General features: G+C 48.5%; 1 protein-coding gene across 1 annotated transcript in view; it reads left to right on the top strand.

Moving 5' to 3' along the window:
* IARS2 (isoleucyl-tRNA synthetase 2, mitochondrial) overlaps positions 1-15,803 on the top strand; it is a 38,469-nt gene that overhangs the window by 13,768 nt on the left and 8,898 nt on the right. Inside the window, exons 13-16 of the mRNA XM_035111368.2 lie at positions 8,070-8,172; positions 8,734-8,821; positions 14,906-15,014; positions 15,126-15,228. Of these exons, the coding sequence (XP_034967259.2) occupies positions 8,070-8,172; positions 8,734-8,821; positions 14,906-15,014; positions 15,126-15,228 (403 nt within the window). The remainder of the gene's footprint in view (positions 1-8,069; positions 8,173-8,733; positions 8,822-14,905; positions 15,015-15,125; positions 15,229-15,803) is intronic.

Here is a 15,803-nt window from a genome sequence, read left to right as displayed (position 1 = left end):
AAGAAATCTTTAGGATCGTATTCTGTTTTTAACTTCTTAAGAAAAGAAGTTTCCTGATGTTTTTGTGCTGTAATTTTACATTCTGTCTTAGATTAGCAGGTAGTACTCATTGAATATTTAGAGTATAAATTCTTCCAGGAACGTTACTGCTTTTAAAGCTAGGTTCTAGTCTGTACAACAGCAAACTCTGAAAATTTGTTTGCAAAACTGCTTAAGGACTTGAAGGAAAGAGAGAGAGAGAGAGCCTGAGATTCTGAAGAATGGTTCTGTTTTCACAAATGACACCTGCCCACCTACACATGTTTATCATTTGTCATGTCAATATCATTGATATCGTTTATTTATCCCTTGTGAAGGTTTCCTGCCTTGTTGCCTGGAGGCAATTCTTACTTCCCCCAGACAAGTGGCTATTTTCAAGCCTGTTACATGCAGATTATTAATTATATCTAACCATAGCATCTTCACTATCGACTGCTTGTCAGGTTGCAGAGTGAAGTACATGCTATAGACAGCTAATTTTGTGAGTGCCTGTTGTTTTGTAGCCAAAATGGCACCAGCCATGTTTAAGAGGGTGATCATCTGCAAGCTTGGGGGAATGCAGTGGACTGTCTTGAAAAGTAGGTATGGCTGGAACCCTGATAGAAATGCACACTGCACACTGCATCATTTTGTTGCAGGTCTCACTTGCAGTAATCTAATCTCATCAAAGTGTGTTCAATTGCTATTGGCCTTTGGGTTTCTCAGGGAATGTAACATGGCTTTGTTATCACTTTTTATATGCTTTGCTAAAGTCCAGTATGTGTTGAATCAAGATATTATCTTATACAAAGTTAGATGGGTTCACAGGCCTCTTTTCACGATCATTGAAGGCAAAATATGACAACAGAAATGGCTACTCTCCATGGTAAGAAGCCTGAAGCTTCAAACAAATGGATCATTTTAAATTTGTCATGGTTAAACTATGGAACTCGCTCCCACTGGAGGCAGTGGTGGCCACCAACTTGGATGGCTTTGAAAGAGGATTAGACAAATTCATGGAGAGGAGAAGGCCATTCACAGCTGCTAGCCACATGCCATAATGCCCATGTGACAGGTGGGCAGAGTGTTCTTGTGCTTCCCTCAGGCCATTTTGAGAACTGGATGATGGGCTAGATGAGCCACTGACTTATGTCACAGTGTTCTGAAATAAAGCTTGTCTCTTTAAAAGTTTTACTTTTTTATGTGGCTCATGTCTCAGAATTGGAAGTTCCAATGCAATGGTCACCAACCTTTTGGGGCCCAGGGACACATTTGGAATTCTGAGGGAATGTTGTAGGCATCAGTCACAAAATGGCCGTCACAAGGGGGCGTTGCTTGACGCAAAATGGCTGTCAAGTGGGTATGGCTCAACACAACATTGGGACTACTGGTATTCCTACATAATAATAAAGCATGAACTAATTGGTTGAAGTTCACTGGGTGATTTTGGGCCAGTCAGTATCTCTCAGCCTAAGGTACCTCACACTATGGTTGCGAGGATATAATGGGAAGTGAGGAAACTATGCTTGTCAGCTTGAGTTGCCTAGAGGATATTATTGTAATTTTTTTAAAAAACACCAAACTCATCCTTCAGGGGCAAGAAAAAGTAATGAGACAAGCTTCAAGGCAAGTGGGGAAGAAACCCCCTTTCCACTCTGTCTGTCACTCAAAATCAAAATGCAAGAAACAACCAGAAGGCTACCCCATCATCTCTTATCCCCTCCACCCTGAGGCAAAATGCCCTCTGGAACAAGAAAACAGGGGAGAGAGCCCCTCATCACCTCTCCATTTCCAAAATAAAAATGCTTTATGATGCTAGAAAAAGTGGGAAGGCAAGCCATGAGACAAGTAGGAAAGCAAACCTGCCACTTACCTGTCCCCCAGAGGAGGGAGGAAGTTATCGCCCAACCAATTTGAGTGAAAGCAGGTGGGAACTTCCAGCTCTAGGAGCTGCTCTGCATTATAAAGCAATATGAAGCCTAGAGAGTTACCTGCACAGTTTGCTACATAACTTTTTGTCTAGGAAGGCTGGTGTGAGGGACAGGGGATATCGCGAAGTCCCTCCCCTCCTGAGTTCAAGCCAATCCCCGAGCACAGGGGAAAGCAGAGAGAGTTCCGATTCCAGTGGGGAAGCAGGAAGTCGTGTCCGAGGCTCAGGCAAGGTAGAGGAGCCAGGGTCCCAGGTGGGACAGGAAGGGGCGAATAAGGGGGGGAGACCCATCCCCCCAACTCCGGAATTACGCAGAAAGAGGAGGGGAAAGAGGATGGGTCTGCCAAAGCTTTTGTGTTGGAGAAAGACGCGCCAAAAGCCATTCGGAGGTTCTGAAACCGACTGACCACATCACTCCGTGTAAATAGCAATGACTTCAGCACTGTAAATACGCAGCACCAATAAAAGAATAAAATGCAGAGCTGCGTAGCGTCGTTACTCTGAAGTAGCCCACTCCGGCCACTGTGACAGCAACCTCCGAATCCTTTTTGGGCTACTTTGGAGTTGCCGGGATGAGCGTGTCAGAGGCGGAGAGATGGCGGCAGATCGCGGAGCAAGCCCAGCAAGAACTGCAGCAGCTGTCGCTGCAGGCGCAGGGGGAATTGAAGGCAGCTAAAGAAGAGACTAAGAAGGTCCAGGACGACCGGCTACAACTTGCGGAACAGGTGAGAGCGCTACAGGAAAGAGAGCAGGAATTAAGGGCGGTGGCGGTAGACCTCCAAAACAAGCTGGATGCAGAGAAAAACAAGGCGGGAGGGGCACCCCAAGTCCAAGTGCTGCCAGGAAGGAGAGCCGGGACCCTAGTAAGCAAGTTCAATGGAGACCCGAGGGAATATCAGGGCTTTGAGACTGAGATTGTGTATGCTCTTGAGCTGCACCACGATGAGTTCCCTGATGATGAGCACAGGGTAGCGTTTATTGTGGAGCACCTTACCGGGGCAGCCAGGGAGTGGCTAAGACCGTTAATCGCAACAAAGAATCCTTGCATGAAGAATGTCAAACTATTTCTAGAAGGTTTGAAAACGATGTATTCGTCCGATAGTCATATGGACCAGACTAAGGAGGAACTTCATAATTTACGCCAAGGAAATATGACAGTTCGCGCGTATTGGGCGAAATTCACCATGCTGGTGCACAGATTGGGGTGGGAACTAGAGTCACCCCCAATGCAAGCGGCGTTCTACTTGGGGTTGCATGAGGAGGTGAAGGATGAGCTCTCGAGAGGTCCAAAGCCCAGTAATATGGATCAGCTGAGCAAAGCGGCTCTGGCGGTGGGGGTGAGACAGGAATCCCGGTGGAGCGACAAGCAAGCAACGCGCGCAAAGCGGGCTTGGTTCCCACGGTCGCAGGAGAAGCCACTCCCCCAACAACCCTTTCAAGCCACGCCTGGGGCCAGTCAGGACCAGGAACCCATGCAGATTGATAGCGCGCGCGCGCGGGCTTTTCAAACCCCAGCGGCGCCAAGACGCAAGGAGGGAAGGGGTGGGAATTGCTTTCTCTGCAACTCCCCCCAGCATCTCGTCAGAGACTGCCCACATCGCAGGGAGTGGCAAGGAAAGGCGGGAACGGTTGTGCCCTCCCCCACTGACGCAGCACCACAGCAGGGAAACGGGAAAGCCTGGCTGCAGGAGACAAGGGGCAGCAGCCAGGCACAGTCAGCAGACAACAGCCCCAGCCCACCCACCCGCACAGAGAGGAGCAGAGCCAGCCCACCCCTCCCAGAGCAGGAGTGGTTCTAGAAGTGACGCTCACGCTCCCAAATGGCTATCCCCTGACGGTCCTCGCCCTAATTGACAGTGGGGCGTCAGCGAACTTCTTCTCGAGAAACTTTGCAGAAGAGCACCAGATCCAGCTTCTGCAGCTGGATTTTCCTCTGCACATGGCAACCATTGACGGCAGAGAGCTGCTGGGAGGGGCCATCACTCATCAAACCCCCCCCATGAGAATGACGGTGGGAAGGCACTCAGAGACACTGGCATTCAACGTCACCACCATCTCAGACCCCCCCATCGTCTTGGGCATGAGCTGGCTGGCGCGCCACGACCCCTCCATCAGTTGGCACCAGAGATGCATCACTTTTGGATCGGACTTTTGCCTGGAACATTGCATGCAGCACCAACCAGGGGAGGGGCCTCCGATAGCCACGGTGGCCACCATGCACGTCAAAGGGGGTGAGGCGATACCCAAGCCGTACTGGGACTTGCAGGAGGTCTTCAGCGAAGCGGAGTCCGACCACCTACCCCCACACAGGCCTTTTGACTGCCAGATCAACCTGGTGCCGGGGGCAACTATACCCCCAGCCAAGCTGTACGCCATGTCAGACCAGGAACTGGAGGATCTGCGCGCTTTCATCGACAAGAACCTCAAGCGGGGGTTCATCAGAGAAAGCAAGGCAGCAGGGGGCAGCCCGGTCTTCTGGGTGGACAAGAAAGACACGCAACAGCGCCGTCTTGTGGTGGATTTTAGACGGCTGAATTCAGTGACAGAGCCAGTGGCTTTCCCCATGCCCAGAGTGGATGATCTCCTGACAGCGGCACGCAGGGGCAAGATTTTCACCAAGCTAGACCTGAGGGGGGCGTACAACTTGATCAGGATCCGGGAAGGCGATGAATGGAAAACCACGATGTTCACGCCTCTGGGCTCTTTTGAATATCTGGTGATGCCCTTCGGGTTGCAAGGGGGCTCAGCATGCTTCCAGGCCTTCATGCACCACGTCCTGGGGTCCCTCCTCTTCAGGAAATGCTTGGTCTTCCTGGATGACATCCTTATCTATTCCGATGACCCAGTGCAGCATGTGAAAGATGTCAGGGAGGTATTGCAACGCCTGAAGGAGAACCACCTGTATGTGAAGCTGGAGAAGTGCAAGTTTCACACCAAGGAGGTGGACTTCCTGGGCTACAAGCTGTCAGACAAGGGGCTGGCGATGGACAAGGACAAGGTGCAGGCCATCCTGGACTGGCACAGCCCCAGGACGCGCAAAGATGCCCAACGCCTACTAGGCTTCGCCAACTTCTACAGGAAGTTCATCAAGAACTTCTCTCGCGTTACGGCTCCCATCACTGACTGCCTGAGAGGCAAGCAGAAGTTCAGGTGGACGCCTGAGGCGCAAGCAGCGTTTGAAAGCCTCAAGAGGGTGTTCGCCTCAGACCAGAACCTGTTCCACGTGGTTCAGGACGCGCCCCTACGCGTGGAGACAGATGCTTCTGATAAAGCTGTGGGCGCCATTTTGTTGCAACTGGACGCCAACAGAGAGTGGAGACCCTGTGCCTTCTTCTCCAGGAAGTTGACCCAGCCAGAGCGAAACTACACGGTGTTTGATCGGGAACTTCTTGCGATCCACGCTGCGTTCCAGCACTGGAGACACTTCCTGGTGGGCGCCAAGCACCCCATCCAGGTGTGCACAGACCACAGGAACCTGGAGTTCTGGAGAACTGCCAGGGTGCTCAACCAGCGGCAGATACGGTGGGCAGAGTTCTTCTCGAACTTCAACTTCTCCATACACTACATCCCGGGAGAGCAGAATGTCAGGGCGGATGCCCTCTCCCGCAAGCCAGAGTACATGGAGGAGGAGGCGCCACCGGCACCCAGGCACATTTTCCCCCCGTCAGCATGGTCCTGCGGAGCAGCAGTGGTGAGCGAGGCAGAACTCACAGCACTGACGGCAGCGGATGAATTTGCCAACCGCATCTTCAGGGAACTGAGAGGGGGGGGGAGCAGGCAAAAGACTTTGCAGAACGCAGGGGGCTGCTTTTCTACAAGGGTGCACGGTACCTGCCCACCACCCAGCTTCGACGTACGGTCCTCAAGCAGATGCACGACAACCCAACGGCGGGTCATTTTGGGAGGGACAAAACCACTCACCTAGTCATGAGACACTTCTGGTGGCCAGGGGTGAGGGAAGATGTTCGAGACTATGTACGGGGCTGTGACACCTGCCAGCGGGCAAAGGTGGTCAGAGCAGCGCCACCGGGATTGCTGGAGCCCTTAGCCACGCCACACAGGCCGTGGGAAGTGGTGTCCATGGACTTCATCACAGATCTGCCTTCTTCCAGGGGCAAGACCGCAGTGTTGGTGGTGGTGGACCTCATGTCCAAAATGTGCCACTTTATACCGTGTGCCAGGGCGGTCTCTGCAGAAGAGACAGCCAAACTGTTTGTGGATCACGTATTCAGACTGCATGGATTACCTTTAAGGGTTATTTCGGATCGTGGCCGCCAATTTGTTTCCAGGTTCTGGCGGCGGCTCATGAACCTCCTGCAGGTGGAGGTCAGCTTGTTGACGGCTAGACACCCGCAGACCAATGGACAGGCGGAGAGGGTCAACGCCATTCTGCAGCAGTACCTGAGATGCTACGTCAGCCAGCGGCAAACGGACTGGGTGGATCGCCTGCCACTGGCAGAATTTGCCTACAACAATGCGGTGCACGTCTCCACAGGGGTGTCGCCCTTTAAGGCCAATTACGGGCGCGACCTCAGATCTTTCCCAGAGAGGGAGGGGGAGGAGGAGGAGGAGGGCCCACAGGCTGAGGATTGGGCAGAGGAACTGGAGACGGTGCACCAGCAGCTCAGAGAACACTTGGAGAGAGCCAAGGAAGCGTACAAGAAGGGGGCAGATCGCCACAGGCGACCGGGGGAGGTCATTAGGGTGGGGGACAAAGTTTGGTTGTCCTCGGAGGGCCTTCCCATCAGAGGGCGGTGCAAAAAGCTGGCGCCCAGAAGGTTGGGCCCCTTCACGGTAACGCAACAGGTCAACCCGGTGGCATACAGGCTGGCACTGCCAGAGGACATGAGGGTGCACCCAGTGTTTCATAGATCGCTGCTGTCGCCGTACAGGGAAAGCAGCAGGCTCCGAGGCAGCGAACAAACCCCTGAGGGAGGGGGGGAGAGGGAAGGCAGGGAGCAACTCAATGAGGCCACGGCCATCCTGGATTCAAGGTGGGGGGTGGGGGGACTGGAGTACCTCATGGCATGGGAGGATGCTCCACCGTCCCAGAATGAATGGGTCCCAGCCACTCAGATACAGGAGGAATTCCTGGTAGAAGAATTTCACGCCCTCTTTCCCCATAGACCCAAGCCCTGGCACATGGAAAGGGAGGGGGAGGGGGAGGAAGCACGGGAGAGCAGTTCACCATGGCGCTGGGAAGCGGAGTTTGAGGAACCAGAGGATGAGGTATGGGTGTCACCGAGATCCACACAGTCAGAGGAAGGAGCAGATTGGCAGAACATTTTTACCCCCACCAGCTCTGACGCCACGGACTTTTTGGGATTCCCGTCCTCCCAGGCGGAAGGGGGGGCTCGCAGGACTGGGGGGAGGTGTTCACACCAACGGGCTCGGAAAGCACTGAGTTCTTAGGCTTCCAGTCGTCACCGACACCTGGGGGGGACCTGGGGAGGGGTGAAGGAGAGCTTGGGAGGGGGGTGGATGTGAGGGACAGGGGATATCGCGAAGTCCCTCCCCTCCTGAGTTCAAGCCAATCCCCGAGCACAGGGGAAAGCAGAGAGAGTTCCGATTCCAGTGGGGAAGCAGGAAGTCGTGTCCGAGGCTCAGGCAAGGTAGAGGAGCCAGGGTCCCAGGTGGGACAGGAAGGGGCGAATAAGGGGGGGAGACCCATCCCCCCAACTCCGGAATTACGCAGAAAGAGGAGGGGAAAGAGGATGGGTCTGCCAAAGCTTTTGTGTTGGAGAAAGACGCGCCAAAAGCCATTCGGAGGTTCTGAAACCGACTGACCACATCACTCCGTGTAAATAGCAATGACTTCAGCACTGTAAATACGCAGCACCAATAAAAGAATAAAATGCAGAGCTGCGTAGCGTCGTTACTCTGAAGTAGCCCACTCCGGCCACTGTGACAGCTGGAGACTTACTTTTTTTAAAAAAAGGAATGCTCAGAGTTGGGAGCTCCTTCCTGGGGGTGCTAACGAAGGCCTTCACAGGCGCCATATTGGCAATCTCTGTTCTACTGGTTCTCAGTTTGCTTCAATGTCTTGTGTTATTTTGAAGAATATATTATAGCAGGAGTCTCCTGATCTGTTGTCTCTGCTTTGCTTTTTTTTTTCCTACAGAAAAAGCATTGAGAATGTTATTAAGATAGTGGAGCAGCATGGCAGTGATGCATGGTGGACCCTTCCTATTGAACAGCTTCTTCCCAGTGAAGCTTTGGCACAGGTAAGTCATTGTCAGTGGGAATTCTCTCTGAAGACCTGGTCCGTGTAGGTAATGGCTGAAGCCAGGGAGCAGGAACCAGGAGGCTAGTGGTCTGGCAGGCCAGGGGTTAACTCTGATCCCATATACCGTGGTAGGCTGGGGTAAAGGGAGCAAGCAGCAAGGGTCTAGCACTTCCCAGTAATGTCCCATGTTCCAAAGAATATCCTGGAGCTGGGTCAAGACAGTAACTATAACTGTTAATAGGTTGTAGGAATACACCCACAATAGATATCCAGAAAAAGAAAACTATAGCTTAAACCTTAAAATGCCAACAGCTTTTCTTATAGCATAAGGTTTATTTGGACTAGCTTCTGCTGCCCCAGATGCGTGAAGAGTTTTTTCTCTTCAGTTGACGCTGACCTGTGTCGCCTTTTTCAACGAGGATATAATAAAAGGTTATATTGTGGCTGTTCCTTTGTGAATTTTTACAATATAGAGTTGGGGGGGGGGTTAGAAATGGAAGAAAAACTGATCTGTCTGAGAGTTGTGGAATCCTTACTTTGTTCTTTATTTCTGGGACAGGCTGGAAATGTCCAGGATTACATACAAGGACAGGATGTCCTAGACATCTGGTTTGATAGTGGAACATCTTGGGCTCATGTTTTGGAAGGTAAGAGGTGATTTTAAATTCAGTTCCTATCAAGAATTGTGCAGTTGGGCAATAGACATTCACCCTTAAAGTCCACGGGGAGATGGGGAAACTGTGGCCTCCCCAGATATTGTTGGGTTATAGCTCCCACCCTCTCTGACAATTGACCGTGTTTGCAAAATACACACACCTTTTCGCTGTCTTTTGACACCTGTGATGTGTATTTTTAGGACTTACCTTATTTCTGTGGTTGTAAATTGTTGTTTTAAACTGTTTTCAATGATGTGGTTTCATTGTTGTAACCTGCCGTGGGACCTTAGGATGCAGGGCAGGTAATAAATGACGGTGTTGATTATAATGAACTTGCGGAACAACATCTGAAAGTCTGCAGGTTCCCCAACCCTAGTTTAAGCAGTTGCAAAGTGTTGGTCTGCTTTTTCGTGTGTAACACAATGTTGAAAACCTGTTGAAGGTTTAAGTGTGTATGGATATCATTGCATTGCATTTCCTAAGTGTAAGAGCTAGGTTTTGCGTGCTGCAGTATGTTAATCTTGCTTCAGGCAACAAAGCCTACTTGTTTTCTTATTCTGTTTTTTAATAACATGTCAGTCGTTTTCAAATAGTGGCTTTTCAGGGTGCTTGTGGATGCGTCGGTAGCCAGTCCTCTGAATATTTGCAGAAGTGGCATATATACAACCTGGGGGGGGTGCAGAGAAGATCTATGTCTTCACCTTCATATGCTCCCCAGTATAATGGCAGAAAGGTCGGAATTGAGTCGGAATCTGGTACAGGGAATCAGTGCTTTTGAACTTTACACCCGGAGTACACAAATGTCTGATAACTATCTTGTTGAACTGTAAAACATGTTGGCCCAGGGTTGTGGTATTGTTGTTTTTAATTTCCCAGCAACCCAGGGAAGCAATAGAACCATCAGCAAACTGAGTTTATTGAAGGGCTCTCTGCCCCTTGTCTTGAAACCAAACAGTTAGATAATAGTGAATTTTGTACAGCTCACTTACAGTTGCAAAATCCTGACAGTATTCTTCAACAAACTGAAAGAGATGGACAAAGACGGTTTTCTAACCAGGGTCAACACATGACACTGTGCATTAGCAGTGCACTCTTCCTTGCTTGTGCATATTTTGGGCAGGTTAATTCTGATGGCCAGAAGCCAAGTTTATAGCTTCTTGGAAGCTCTGCCTAATGATACCTACAAGGTGTCTATCTCCAACATTCATTGCCCACTGTGTAGTGGTCTGCCAGGCTGTGTTGGAATTGAAGACAATGAACCAGCTGACTGCGACAGCAGCTCAAATTGTTATTAAGCATTCAGGATCTTGTTTATGACTTGACAACTTAATATTATAATTACAGCTACTGAATGCATTTTTATTTAAGAAGGCTTTCCTTGAAGTGTGACCAGACACTTATGGAATACTGTATCAATTGTTTAAGAAACAGTTTTATTGTTTTTAGAGTCGGTATCTTTGATATTTTATCTTACTGTACACTGCCCCAGTAGCTTCTGGTTCTGAAACAGTTTATAAATCTGTAAAATACTAGTATTTCATGTCAAGCAGTTTATCAGTTCTTAAAATAAGGAATCTTTGGAGCTAAACTACGGTACTTGTAGCTTTTCAAAAGCTGCAGAGAAAGCCATAACAAACAATACAACACCTTGAGTTGAAGCCATTCCTTTTCACCCAGTGCATGCCTACAAACCTGCAAGGAGGAAGTTGTCCTGGTTCAACTAAAAACGGACATGGCAGGAACGGGAGGGGAGAATCTTGCTGTCTTCCTCTCACTGCAATACATTGTTTAGTTGTGGACACACTTTAATGTCACTGGTAGGAATGTACTCTCGTATTTGGGAGAACATAGCCCTAGATATCCCTGCAGCGCGACTCCTGATCTTAACTACTTGCAGAGCCATCATGCATTGAAACACACACATGCCTACTGCATTTTAGTTCTGGTTTGAGTGTTCTGTATCTAGAAACACTGAATGCTGTTAGGTTGTGTTCCTTGTGCAGAAGGATCTGCTCGCTTAAGCCAGGTTTAACGATACAGTACCAGAGAGATGGAGCATCAGATAAAAACAGCACTGAAATCCATCTGTCTTAGTGCTAGCTCTCACCATGGAGCTCACACACTAATGTTTAACTAAACGAATGGGATTTTTTTTATATAACAAGACTATCTTGTTAGAGCTTTTGTGCTGACAGTGGTAGTTTAAGGGAAAGGTCTAGGTAATTGTACTTGATATTAAAGTACATGTTTAATCTATGGGTTAAAGTCTCCTATAATCAAAGATACAGAATATTATATTCCAAGCGAAAAAGGATTATTAAGGGCCTATGTTCCCTAACTGTAAAGAATAACCCTAATTAAAGCCTTCTATCCCATTTTTTTCATGTTGTAAAAACTGTAAGAAGATTGTGGGGAGGAGGCAGTTATCTACACGGCGATATGCGAGCAGTTAAGAATGAATTATTTTTTTGTTTGCACAAACTTGCGCCAATGCCCTAATTTTATTTCGGTCTCAAGTCAGAAGTGTGTTAGAAAACATATATTTTTCTTCTTTATTTTCCTTTAAAATATTTACAGGCCACTTTTTATGAGTACAACTCATTCAAGGCAACTCACATTTAAAAAGTCCAGCATAACATCCATAATACAAAACACAGTTTAATTTTGGGCAGAGCAGTTATAAAACAGTATGTCAGTGTGTGTATTAATAACAAGAACACATGCATATTGGTAGATAGTTGACACTGAATCTGTTTGAATGGAAGGTTTCTCTTAGGAGCACACATAACAAGATTACATTCACCCCCCACCCCCCCACCCCAAGGTGTTGTCTGTTTTTCACATTTTGTGAAAATTTTCCCATTTCTTTTATTTTCTTTCCCTTTTTTCTCCATCAGGGACTTTACAGAGCTATGTAGAGGCCCGCGGAATATAGTTCTTTGGCAACAAAAATCCTCCACAACGCACATACTTGCATGATACACTTTTACAGTCCAGTGCTATGCATTTGTTTTGCAGGCACCCCACTTCCTTCAGTGGGGGATTAATCCAAGTGACTTTTTACAGGAATGCAGCCTTGGCGAGCTGAAGTCTTTCCCCTCCGTTTTTTAAAATGGAAGCTTGAGGTTTTCACCTTAACCATCTCCAAATAAAATCTCTGCAGGAAGTTTCCTGTGCCCTCTGGACTTCCAGAGCAGTGCGATGACTGCGGTGGATGTGCAATCAGAGCAACAACATCCTGCCATTAAACCTTATGCATGTTGGGAGCCTTGTGTGCATGCCATTTCACTGGTGTGTGTGTGTGTGCCTTTGTGTATGTATGTGTTTGTTTATTAAATTTGTTTCCTTCCCTTCCTCCCAAAGGAGCCCAGGGCGGGTTACCCTGTTGTGACTTTAAAAAATGAAATGAAAAATAAAATCAGAACATAACACCTAAAAACAATAAAACATCTAAAACAAATATAAGAACATATGTAACCAAATCATGTGTCTGGAGAGGCCTCAGACAGACCATTGGGTCATCATCCCGGGGATCCTTAGCCCAGGCTTCCTCAACCTTGGCCCTCTAAAAGTTTTTGGCCTACAACTCCCATGATCCCTAGCTAGCAGGCCCAGTGGTCAGGGATGATGGGAATTGTAGTCTCAAAAACATCTGGAGGGTCGAGGTTGAGGAAGCCTGCGTTAGCCAATCATGGCAGGGAGGAGAACTGGCCAATTAGGAGATAGTGAGGATGATAAAGAGTGTTACAGAAATAGCTAGGTAGGCAGGATAAACCTGATTAATTTCCTCAGTGGCTGAAAAGGATTTAGGAAGGGCTAGAGGTGCTTTTACGTGAAGAGGAAAAGTGGATAGCCATTCTAGAAGGAGATAGTTTTAATACCGTGTTTCTCATAAAATAAGACGCCCCTACAAAATAAGACATGGCAGGCTTTTCACGAGTTGATTAAATATAAGACATACCCAAAAAATAAGCCATAGTGAGGGGGCAGGTCTGGCAAGGAAAGGAAGGTGTTTAAGCGCCTTCAGAAGAGCCGGCAAGAGGCAACAGCGCGCTTGCTGGCAGCCTTCTTCTCATGCCACTCGCAGTGGCCGTCTCCGCCGCCGCCGTGCTTTGGCGCTGGGATCACTGTCGCTGCAGCCGCGCTCCTGGGCGCTCTCGCCGCTTCCCCCGCGGCCACCTCACAGTGTTTTGCGGGGGCGGGGGCTTCCCGACAATCAGCTGAGAGGCGGGTTGATCGGGCGCCTCTTCGCCGCCGCCGCAGTGCTCAGAGTGCTCGCCCCCCAGTCGCCCACGAAGATCACGGGCTTCACCTGCAGCCGCACGAGGCTCTTTGTGCTGCGCTGCGCTGTGCTCCCTGAAGCGGCTCCCGTGCAGCCGCCTCTTGCCGGGCCCTCCACCGCCGCTTCTCTCACAGCCGCCTCCGCGGCTGCTTCCTGCTCCGCCAACGTGGCCGTGCTCCTTTGATCACGGTGTTTCTTCTGCTCCCCAGCAGCACGCAAATGGGAGGGCACCCTTGCCGTTTTTATTTTCTGCTCCCCGGCTCTCCCCGGGTCCCGCTGGGTCGGGGCTTGGCGCAGCGCGCTGTTGCTGGCTCCCACTCGAAAAAATAAGACAACCCAAAAAAATAAGCCACCCTGGGGGTTTTTGAGGAAAAATAAATATAAGACGGTGTCTTATTTTATGAGAAATACGGGTAGCAGTGAATTATAAGTAAAGTTCTTGTTTAAATGTGAAACAGTGTTTCTTTCAGAAAATAAGTACTGTGTCTTTAATAGTAAAACTGCCAACTTTATCCTTCTTTCAGGGTCAGTCAATAAGAATACAGTTTTCGTTTCCATCGTGCCACAGCTTTCTTTGATACCTATTTCAGGGAATGAGTTGTCACAGGAACCCCCAATATCAAGAGTTCTTGTTTCAGGTTAAACCACAGAACCTAGGGCTTGCTGATCAGAAGGTTGGCGTTTTGAATTCCCGTGACAGGGTGAGCTCCCGTTGCTCGGCCCCAGCTCCTGCCCACCTAGCAGTTCAAAAGCACATCAAAGTGCAAGTAGATAAATAGGGACCGCTCCAGCGGGAAGGTAAACGGCGTTTCCATGCGCTGCTCTGGTTCGCCAGAAACAGCTTTGTCATGCTGGCCACATGGAAGCTGTACGCCGGCTCCCTCGGCCAATAATGCGAGATGAGCGCCGCAACCCCAGAGTCGGTCACGACTGGACCTAATGGTCAGGGGTCCCTTTACTTTTACCACATAGTAGTACCGTTGAATTCTTTGTTGTTTGAGGAGGGGAGTGACCAAGGTCAAATCACTCCAGACTTCGCTCCCATCTTCATTGAAGGAGTGAAAGAAGAAAAGCTTTTGGCAGGTGCCTGCCTAATGTCGATAGGCAGGGAGTTCCAAAGTACAGTTGCTGCCGCACTTAAAGCATGACTTTAGTGTATAGGTGTGTTACATAGTAAATCACTTCTCTGTGACCTTTGTCACGTTGTGCTTCTTACAGCATAAATTAAATATCAAAATTCCCTAAAGTTAAGCAAACAGCAGAAGGCTGTAAAAATGGTGTGACAAAGGAATCTGTGAAAGGACTAACTGAATACTGCTATGAAGGGGGGAAATGAAATGTTCAAAGTTCCCATTGCAAGGCAAATTAGTTTTTTTTCAAAAATCTGCTCCCTTGTTTTCATAGGTTTAATATGGGACAGAGGCCTTATGCTAGGGGAGGAAATGCAAGTGAATGAGGTGTCTTCTTGCATAGGATTTCAGGGATGTGAGAAGATGCACTGGCCAAAATTCTACCTTTCCCACTCCTATTCAAGTCACAGAAGGTGTGTCTTTTATTGAATTAAACAACTGGATTCACCTTTTTCCTTGGGAGTAGGTAGCTTAACAGTACCTGCACTCTGAAGCCTTTTAAGTGTCTTAAATGGTGTTGTGTGTGTTTTTAAAGGGCTTTGTGTAAACTTTGCTGTAAAGCTGTCTTACAGGTTACATTAGTATAACACGGTATTAAAGCTAAAGCTCCACAGCAGCTAAATTCCTGCTTTAAAATGCCACTTTCTTCTTGACTTTCTTCAGATGCAGGTGAAAGGGCTGATCTATACTTGGAAGGGAAAGACCAGCTGGGAGGCTGGTTTCAGTCTTCTCTCTTGACCAGCGTGGCAACACGAAAAAAGGCACCATATAAGTAAGTTGATGCTTCTGGAACCAGATATCATGGGAAGCAGTAAACACAATACATCGTAACTATATGTTGAACCTCTGGATGGAAATGACAGCATCAGGGTCTTTCTTCTAGGGCTGTTATGGTTCATGGATTCACTCTTGGTGAAAAAGGAGAAAAGATGTCTAAATCGATTGGCAACGTTGTTGACCCGGATGTAGTTATCAATGGCGGCAGCGTGAGTAATTGCATCGTTATGTTCCTAAATCACAAAATTCACTCGCATTAGCTTCTCAGAGTAGCAATGGTAAGCACCCAGTAGTTCAGCTAGGTCCAATTATTTACTGCCAGAAACAATTTGCTTTGCATTAAATCCACCCCCAGCTCAGCAGTGAGAGAAGAATTACTGAAGAGGTGGCAAGTAAGACATATTCTTGGGGGATCACAGCAGCAGAGTACACATCGTGCGGAAGGATAAAGTAGCAAATGATGGGCAAGTCCACTGCTTGAGACTTTGGAGAGCCACTGGGCTAGAGGAATCAATAGGCAGCTTTCTATGTTCTGGAGGTGAAAGGTTTAGCTGAGAGCATAGCATGTAGGCTGAGTGGGTAGGTTAAGCAAGATCAGGCTGGAAGGGAGGTAAAGGCAGATGCATTGGTGAAAGAGCTCATGGGCATAATAAACACCGACTTATCATTATGAGAACAAGCCTTAGGTGCTCCCACCTCCCCTCTTCTGGTGTGACTGTGAAGAGGAATTAAGCACAGTTTAAGAGTTATGTTCAAAGTGATCAAATTGCACTTAGGTTAACTG

This window comes from Zootoca vivipara, chromosome 3 (assembly GCF_963506605.1).
Source record: "Zootoca vivipara chromosome 3, rZooViv1.1, whole genome shotgun sequence".
Lineage (NCBI taxonomy): Eukaryota > Metazoa > Chordata > Lepidosauria > Squamata > Lacertidae > Zootoca > Zootoca vivipara.
The sequence above is the reverse complement of the archived record's forward strand: the minus strand, read 5'-3'. Positions and strand labels throughout refer to the sequence as shown.